Consider the following 9,871-nt stretch of genomic DNA (forward strand, 5'->3'; position numbering starts at 1 on the left):
GTAACTTTAGTGATGTTAGGGGACTGTGAAATGCCAAGAAAAATCATGGTCCACTCAAATCATAGAATCTCAGAATCGTTCCTTGTTACTGGGGTGGTGCCATTATCTTTTGTAACTTTAATATGTATCTTTCAACTGGAAATTTTGATATAGTGTAAACCTTTAAAAAGATTTCCGGTACATAAGCGTAAAGCTTTGAAAGTTTACTATATGTGCCTTTCTAGGTAAACGATACAGACTAGATGTGCAAAAGGTGCACACTCAAGAAAGACATGGAATGCTAACAGTTTAGAGCTTTTTTTCTTTTTTCTTTTTGAGTGTAGCAACACCCAAGCCAGAAAATACCATAACAATGACAGTGCTGGTTACTGCATTACGAGTGTTAATAAAATATTAATACACATTGAAACCACTTTTTTTTTTGTTCAAAAAGCATAATAAATACAACATCATTTGCTTTAATAGTAATAACCAGCATTTAATAAAGAGTACTAAACAGTACCATTCAATGTCTCTGGGATGGTACTCTCAATTGTACACCTTTTGTACCTTTAGAATGTATCTTTTACCTAGAAAGCTTAATGTACCCTTGAGGGAACCCTTCCTTGTCACTTTTATCCTCAAGGGTATATATTTTGTACCTTTTAATGTGTATGTTTTACCTGCTCAAATGCATAAAGTGCACCTCGTGCGTGTAAAAAGCTCATTGAATAAACATCAGAGGCCTTTTCAATTCTTTAAAGATACACTACAGTCACGTTACCGTGTTAAAACACAAAGAAATACACACTACAGGTACAAACGATGTACTCATGTGGGTACTACCCCAGTATGAAGGAAAGGAACAGTTTGGCGCTTTGACTGCGCTGCAGATGGAGCGCGAGACAGTTCCCGAGTCCGCTAGCATCTGATTGGTTGAGTCTCCGCACAGCCGCACGGCCGCTTTGCCCACCCACCGTTTATATAGCAATCCGCGCACATTACCGACTTCCTGCACCGAGGAGGTTATTAGAAGCGCGCGCTCATGGCAGCTAATGATTATCGCGGTTACCTGCGGAACCATATGGACATGGAGCACGGGGGCTCGCGCTTCCAGCCGCCTACCCAAAGCGCCCACAGGCCGCTGATTTTCGGCACACTGGCTGTGATGGGACTGCTGCAGGTCGCGTCTAGTGTCACCATTTTGCTGCACTTGACCGGTTATCTTCGCGAGGTGAGCCACGCGAAAGCACACTTTCTCTACTATACACACTGGCACGAGTTACAGCACGAGCCTGTCCGCGACGCGCTTAAGATCAGTGCAACTTTGTTGACCTTGAAGTTGTTGGGGTTTTGTTTTTTTCTGTTAGGAAAGTTTGAGTTTAGTGCACAGACTTAGATCGTGTTGCAATGTTCACTGCGCGCGTGTTTGTGTTTGCATTTCGAGCTCTCGCGCAGTTTCGTTTTTACCTGCGTGTCCGCTGGAAATCGCAGCGAGTGACTCTGTGCAGAACTGGAAATGGCGGTTGGGGCTTATCTCTGATGTGTCGCATAGACGCCCTTTTTTTCGTCTTTTTTTTTTGAAGATCATCTTCAGGCAACGTGTTCGCGTTGTTCAAGTTCTCCGAAAAGAAACGTTCACAACGCTAGATTCCGCAGCATGTCGCCTCTCTGGTTTGTGTTTTGGCACGTGCACAATAGCACGAGCTTGATTTTCCGACTCGATAATCTCTCAGTGTGCTCGCTCACACCTCGGAGCTGTTCAAAGGTTTTGTGTGACTTTAAAAAGCCAGAGGTGTCTCTGCGCGCTGATGCTTGGAGGCTGCTCTGCTTTCACTGTGCTAAAGGATGCTGGGGAAGGACAGGGAAGGCTGGGAAATCACCTTGTTTAAAACAATGTGCTCCCATGTTTTGGTTCACTTTTGGAGAGAGAGAGAGAGAGAGAGAGAGAGACAATTTCATGGTTGAGGATGTCTAAATTGTCCTTAAAACCGAACTTGTGCATAAATCTGGACAAAAAAAAAAGTCTATTGTATGCGTTAAGCTTTTCATCCCAGGACAGAAAGCAGGGTTTATAAAGAAAACATGTTCAAGATCTTCCCAGATCTCATTTGTTTATTTAGGGGTTTCAGATTGATCTGATCATTAGTTTAACTAGCTCGTGAAACACACACACACGCACACACACACACACACACACACACACAGGCAGGCCCATCACAACATGTTATAAATCCTAATCAAGGCCAGCTTCCCTTGTTTATGAGTCTTTACTGTGAATCTTGTGTTGTGAGGCTTTGGCATGAATAGTAGTGTATAAGTGTGTGAGAGGCTTACGTCCTGGGAGAGAGCCCAAGTAACAGACACGAAATGAATTTCAGTTGTACTTGGCACAAAGTTCAGATTGGCTTCGGAAAATGGATTCAGGAGAAAATCAGATGAAGAAAATTGCTGTTTTTTCCCCCCTATGGATGTTTTTTTTTTTTTTTAAGTTACTGTTTCTCCTTTTCTCTTGTATTATTCTGAAAAAAGGGAGAGTACGAGACACGAGGATAATGAATTTAATTATACATATCATAACAAGTACTAATCCACACACATCAGTATTTTCTTAGTGAAATTACTGTTTCACCTGCATGTATCATGGAATGAGTCATGGACGCTCTCACCTATGTTCTGAGCATGCTTTGGCTCGCAAATTTTTAATCACTGCAATTAAAATGTGCCCTGTTGTGTTGTTTGTGGTACCTTATCAGAATAGACTGAATATAAGCTCTGCTTGTAATTTCTGGTTAACAAGCCTGAGATCCATCAGTGCATGCCTTTAAATATAATCTCTTGTAGGAAACATCTGTCTCAGGTTTACCCTGTGAACAAAACATGATTTTTACAGGTTTATACAAAGAATAAAGTATGCAACTGCCCCATATTGAGCCATTTTATAAGCCATTTTACAAGCAAGTGATTGAATACAGATGCAGGACTGAATCTTGTTTGTTATTTTTCAGGTTGACCTTTCTTCAGCTCAGCCTATAGAGGTGAGTGTCTGTGTCTTGAGATTTTTACTGATGTTCTACTGATTATGCCACAGACGAGTTGCTTCTTACATAAAGTAACAAGCAACTTATCTTTATTTGGTGCCTTGCAGCATTGCTAAGTTCCTGTTCACATCTGTTTATTTGCTAAAATGAGCCATTTCCATGAAATACTAGTGCTCTTAAATTCCAAGTAAACTCAAAAATGGTCTTATAATGGTATCTAGCTTGGTTGAAATAATGCTCCTCATTTGTTGACATCCAAGATATTCTTGCTGCTCTTGTACAGGCTCTGTGCCACTGTTTTCTCATAATTTGTTTAAAGCAGAAGATAAACATTGAGCTACATACCGCAGCTGCTGTAAAACATTTCCTTAACTGTGGCGGTTGGGGCTGCCTGTGTAAAGGTCAAGCCAGAGAACTTGGGCCTGCTGTCTGTCATGATAACCACTATGAGGAATCAACACGCAGGCCATCAGCCTCAACAGGAGATTTATAACAAGGAGCAAGTTTACATAACCCGGGGTTGACAGAAAATATAAGGTGCATGTCAGTGCTTCTCTCTTAGCTGCTTCTTCTCATTCCTTCTCTGGGACTGATGAGAGAGAAATGTAATGCTTTGTGTGTGGCTTTGGTAATGGCCTCATAATCACTAACACTAATCACCAGCATAACAGGGCAGGTGCGGCATGGAGGTACATGGGAAGCATGTAAAAAATGTTAGAGGTCTTTATTTTGCAGCTCGTATTTATGACAATGTCCATTTAATTTGATAGGTTTTGGCCCTTAGTAGGACTGACTCAAACCACCCACACTGCCTGGGAATAGTGGTGTATTATCTCATTTTGTTTATAAGCATTTGAGCAATGAGTTCTTGGTCACGCTCTTTTCACTACGAACTGTCAAGTTTGACAGTTTGCATAGTCTCAGACATTTCTTCTGAGAAAAAAGCTAAAAGGCCAGTGTTTAAATCCGCGATGTCTCTTGTTCTGTTTTTTATTTCTCGAGTGCGGTCCAGAGTTGTATATACTGGCCTACACTTTGTTTGTGGTCCGCCCAAACTCTTACGGTCGTAGCTGAACAGCATCCAGAACACTGCACAGAAAACAGCTAATCAAAGCTTTTAATCACGATTGGAGTTGTTGTGTTTACTGTGGGAAAACATTGTGAAAAACATAGTATTATATTTCAGAAACGTTTGGCATCTTGTATTCTTCTGTAGAGGAATCAGGAATTTGAACTCAACGGAGGGTAGCAGTCGTGAATGGCTGATGTTTGGGACTGTAGCTGTTGATTCTGATGGAGCTTTTCCAAAGTTCATTCACTGGCCCATCAGTGTATGATCAGCAAAGCTGACTGTAATCATGCATCATTCCGAAGCTTTGCAGCCATCAACATCGTTAAATGCTGTATTTACTAAAATCTGGATAATTTCCTGCAGGTCATTTTTAGTGCAGTACCATGCTCTTCCAATAAGTTTCACTGGAAACACTCAGTACATCTCTCAGCACTAACACTTGAAAGTGTTGCATTCATTTGTGTTCGTTTTGTTTGTTACGTGAATACAAGGAAACGCCTTGTTTATTTAATTTTTGTTGGTTTTTCTTGGCACACTCTAAAATAAGAAGTGAATCTTTTTCATTAAAAAAAAAAATATATATATATATAATAATTTAAATAATATTATACTTGAAATATTGACATTTTAATTGTTTCTACTAGTTTCACTATATAAAATCTTCAAATCAAATATCTATAAATCCATATATGAAAAAATGACCACTGAAGTACAATTCAGAGTGAACAGAGTCGATCTGGAAGTACAAGTGCTACAGACTACTTTCTGGTTAAGATGTGTACTCTGGAACTTTGTTCTGTTTTCATAAATTATATAATAAAAATGGGCTCAACATATGCAAAATAAATTTTAATAATAATAAAAAAAAATCAGCCACCATGTCATCCTCCTTTACCGTCACAATCTTGCTATTTTTAAAAAGTATGTAGTAAGCACAGTAGTACCCTACTCGTGTGAAGTTTGTGGCCGTATCTGTATCTACTTATCAAAGATAGGTCTTTACTTGCATAGACGAACTCATCTGTGACGAGATTCGTTGTGGCGATGACTCATTCCATTACATCAGGCATATTGTATCTGCCAAACTTAAATCTACCCAGTAATAGCTGATACACATCGTTCAATCATTTTTAGCCCAAAAAAAGAGCTTTTTGTAATGTCATGTTATGTCTTTATTGATATTCATGTATTCGAAATTAAAAACGAATGTAATATACAGGATGCAAGTCCAGTAAAGTCACCTTGATCTTTATCTCTGTCTTTCATCCTTTGTATAGGGGCATTCATTAAAAACCTGTGTAAGCATGTGAGTGAGCAAATAAACTGCAATTAGTTTATGTAGTTGATGTTAACTTTACATCTTTCATCACACATGTCTAATAAATGTAACAAATTCAACATATAAAATCTTAATTGAAATTAACATGTATTGCCAGCTCAGCCTTAAAAGAGGACTTTTTTGTTAAACTAATTTTTAGAATAATTCTCCATTGAGCTTCCTTGTTTTCAGAGAGTGCATGTGACATGTGATATGAACTTTGGCTGTTTGTCAAGCATCCAGGCTAAAAAAAACTGTAGCATTCCTTAGTTAAACACCCTTCTAAGTTTGTCCAGGAATGTGCCTTCTTTATCTCACCTGTATCACATGGGTGATATAACACGTTTCCCTTTCCTGAGAAAAACCCCCAGAAAACCGGTTAGTCGAAACTTACTTATATAATGGAGCCTAGGGCAGTTGATGAGTTTCTTCAATAAACGTGAAATTATAGTGTAATTACAAAACTAGAACCATTCTACCAGTATAAAAGTAAGTCCAGTTAGTTGGTTTCTTTAGGTTATGTAATATCTATGGTTGATTAGGCAGAAACCAAGGAATTTTTTGGTTACTTTTAAGCTACACTGGTTGGTAATGCATAGCCACAACGTCTGTCCTCAGATAGGAACAAATTGCACAAATTTAGAGCTTAAATTACAATACAACAAACAAAAATGTTATCGACTGCACTAACAGCTGCTCTTGCGCTTTCAGTATAAATCCGTTTTGAGTAAACAGGCTTTCTGCCCTCTCAGTACAGGGAAGCATGTTGAAATATCTTTCTATGGTAATCACATATAGACAACAGATGATGTAGATAGTGGTTGTGAATTAAAACAAACTTTCAAAATGGTTTAGATTGCAGTCTAAACTTTAGGACTCTTGCGCACAGCAAACAAGATTTCTTTCATCCCCCTGACACCTCCTGTTTAATAAACTCATCCATGTGGAAAATCTCAACATTCTTTCCATATTTGTAAAGGCAAAAGCGCATTATTAGCTGTCTTCCATGGCAAACACTAAGCGCACGCTCTGCATGTTTTCACGTATGCTTCGGTGCTTTTTGACATCTGTTTTCTCCAAGAGACATCGTAACAAAGGCCAGAGCCAGCATCATTAACATGCTATTCCAAATCAGTCTCAAGTAAAAATGGGGCCACTTATTATCTTTTTCCATCACACACAACTCTTGATGCTTCAGCTAAAAATCCATTTAGTCTATGACCTTTGCATATACTGAATGTAATTTTTTATTTATTTAAATTTTCCGGTGTGATTTATTTAAATCAAATTTTCAACCGTGATAATATTCTAATCTTGGTTGTTGCAGAAATCAGTGAATTAACTGAAAATTAGAGAAATTAGACGTAAAAAAAAAAAAAATCAAATCATGTCAATCTCAATCAGTGATTTGGATAATATATAGGATTTTTATTAATAAATAACATGCTTAACTGATTTACTATCATTCTGAAACTTCATAGCCATGTTTGTTGTGCACATGGTCTCATGCACTTTTTTTGGCACTGCCAGTCTTTGTTCCACAGTACTTACTTAACTGGTACTTGTCATGTGTAACAATAACTACAGAAGCTACATTAGTACTGCAACAAAAGAGGCTTTAGCTTTTAAACAATAATTCCAGTTAAAATTTTTATTTATATTTACCATGAAATGGGTTATCAGCTGTGGCTAATTATTATGCACACATGGCTGCAGGTTTATGTTCTAATTCATATGTAAATGTATTAGTGTGTATTGTCTTGACCTTCAATCAGTATGAACTTTTACACATGTACAGGTGGGAATGTGTTCACTGATTCTGTAGATTCCATCTCAAATCTTGCTGAATTTTTACTAATGGTTAATAAATTAAATGATTTTTTTACTCATTGTTCTATCAGTTCTATGTTTTAACCACGGTTCTACTATACAAATACCTGTTTTTGAATGGTGTTAATGTCAATAACTCGGACAGGCTCCAGATCAAATGGCTCTCATTTTCTTTTCCATTTCTGGTCTTCATCAGGAAGTTCATTCTGAACCCATAATTGCTGATGCGTTCAGAGACATCAAGAAAAAGGACAGATCCAGAAAAAAAGATCAAACACCTGTAGCTCACCTTTCTGTCAAGACCCCCATGGACTTCGCAAGCAGTAAGCAAATGCTACTATTCAGTTATATCTGAACATTTATTGCATTGATGTTAAATTTTAACCTGTCCTTAATTTGAATTCTCAGCTGACTCCAAGGTCGTGACCACTATCCATTGGAACCAGTTTCATGGCACTCTGACGAAGGTCAAATACCACGATGGACGATTTGTGATGGAGGAACAAGGATTGTATTATGTGTATGCCAAGACCTGTTTCCGCTATGCCCCTGATCACGCCTCAAAGAAACAGGATGTTAGCAACGTCCAACTGATTCAGTATATTTTCCATGAGAGTCACACACAATCTAAACTCAAACCTGTGCTGCTTTCAAAGAGCGGAGGCACGTTCAATTGGAGTGACCCAAACTACAACATGTACTGTGTGCAACAAGGAAGAAGTGTCCGGTTGGGTCAAAGTGACGGCCTTTTTGTCAATGTGTCCAATTCTTGGCTGTTGGATCCTGAGCCAGAGGGGACTTACTTTGGTGCTTTTAAAATGAGCACCTGACTTTTGTTTATTTTTTGCTACTGAACTGGTTTATGCACATTTTTCAACCTTATGAACAATTTCAACATGGCCTAGAACCACTGAGCACTTATATTTTAGATCACTGTCTTCTGACTATTTTTTTTTTTCAATATTGATTTATATTGTAGATCGTTAAGGGCACATCAGACGTCTAACTGTTCATTTTGTTATAAAAGTTTTGGCATGTTAACATTATCTGTCATAGTAGGTTAAGAAGGCATTGCTACTTCATTATGGACTTCACTTGCTGTCCATACTTGTGTCCAAACCTTGCAGTAACAAACTGAGTGAATTACCTGATTACCTTGAGTAGTTACAGGCTCAAGGGATTGCTGTAATTGGCTGGTCAGATTTTGGTACTGCAACAGCAGCACTAGGTGGTCACACTGAAGTAATGGTTGTAGTCCCAGTTCTGCTACTTCATATTCAGTTTTTGTATGCGAATCTTCAACCTGTCAAGAGTTGAAGCAGGTGTATTAATCAGGTAAAACATACATAGTCCACTCCTCTCAGATCCACGATTCAGAACCACTGTATAAAACCTTCAACTGAATATTTGTTATGCTCTGTTTAGCAAGCTGAAATCCTAGAGCAGATTTGGCACTGATTTTGCAACTCCCAGTTTAATACGATTTTAAAAGATTAACATAAAGGCTGTTAGAGGTCTGAATCATGCAGACTTTGTTAAATAAATGGATTTTTTGTTGGTTATGCAAAATTTGTTTGAACAAAGCAAAACAAAATCAAAGATAGCTGGACTGTCTTTTAGTCGTTGTGACAGCTGAAAAGATTGACATGAATACAGTGAACCAAACTGAGTTTGGTACATGCTAATTTAAAGTTATTTTTCATTTCACTCCTGGAGGAAATGAGAAAATGCACTAAATGTATTTATTTATTTTTTATGATGAAAAAGATAGACATTTGTAAAATGTTCTGTCTTCTTCTAAAACTCTTGTACAGTGTGTATGTCTGCCTAAGCTCCATTCTTTCCACAGGTTTTGGATGACAGGCGTTGACTTTAGGTCAGTTGTAGATGCGCTTTTTTGCAAATGGGGGGAAGCACAGGGCTCCTTTTAAACCTTATCTTGAGTGGTTTCTGATTAAAGAAACTTTGTATTTATGTATCTTGTATTTGACAATTCTGTGCAAAAATTCTCATTCAAAGCAGCATTTATTGCTGTTCAACGTACAATTTCAAACATAAAATTTTTATGATTTTTCATATCAAATGTTTTGTTTAATAGTATTGTTTATTTATATCATTCTAACTAATAAAAATACTTTTCTAAATATGCCTAAAATGCGGTATTTCTGGTTTTGCTTCGAGTTAAAAGCTAATGTTTTGTTCAGTAGTAATAATGTCATTCAGCTATTCCTCAGCTACACTGTCTCACTTAATGACATAAATTTAGTGAGTTCTCCAACAGGTCAGTACACAAGGATGGTTGATTTTAACGTCTGATGAGTAAGAAAGTCACTACTTGGTCCTCAAGCATTGCTATCAACATTTAAATTCTTAGCCTTACGCTTGACTTCTATTCGACCTCACTTCTATTCTTACCTGAAAAGTATCTATAAAGTATCTATATAACTGTAATTAAAAGATTTTCTATTTTCCTTTGTTAATTGGATGAGACCTTACAGGGCCTCAATACAGCTCTCTAGTTTAAAGCCTCCATCTCCCTTTCATTCCCTTAAGGCATTAAGGACATGGTTAGCTGCAGTCATTTTTCCTGTTTTTTACATGTAAAAGGCATGTGTCATATCAGTAATAAAA

General features: G+C 37.7%; 1 protein-coding gene across 1 annotated transcript; it reads left to right on the plus strand.

Annotated features, from left to right (window-relative positions):
* Window positions 1-768: 768 nt before the first annotated feature.
* On the plus strand, window positions 769-9,624 carry tnfsf11 (TNF superfamily member 11). Its single transcript, XM_053626899.1, has 4 exons — window positions 769-1,213; window positions 2,988-3,017; window positions 7,437-7,563; window positions 7,649-9,624. The coding sequence occupies exons 1-4, from the start codon at window positions 1,025-1,027 to the stop codon at window positions 8,068-8,070; spliced, it is 768 nt and encodes a 255-aa protein (XP_053482874.1). The 5' UTR covers window positions 769-1,024; the 3' UTR covers window positions 8,071-9,624.
* Window positions 9,625-9,871: the final 247 nt, after the last annotated feature.

Source organism: Ictalurus furcatus, chromosome 6 (genome assembly GCF_023375685.1).
Source record: "Ictalurus furcatus strain D&B chromosome 6, Billie_1.0, whole genome shotgun sequence".
NCBI lineage: Eukaryota > Metazoa > Chordata > Actinopteri > Siluriformes > Ictaluridae > Ictalurus > Ictalurus furcatus.

Coding starts and splice junctions, on each gene's coding strand:
- tnfsf11 (XM_053626899.1), top strand. CDS start 1,025: ATGGCAGCTAATGATTATCGCGGTTACCTGCGGAACCATATGGACATG. Junction 3,018..7,436: donor CTTCAGCTCAGCCTATAGAG/GTGAGTGTCTGT, acceptor GGTCTTCATCAG/GAAGTTCATTCTGAACCCAT. Junction 7,564..7,648: donor CCCCATGGACTTCGCAAGCA/GTAAGCAAATGC, acceptor TTGAATTCTCAG/CTGACTCCAAGGTCGTGACC.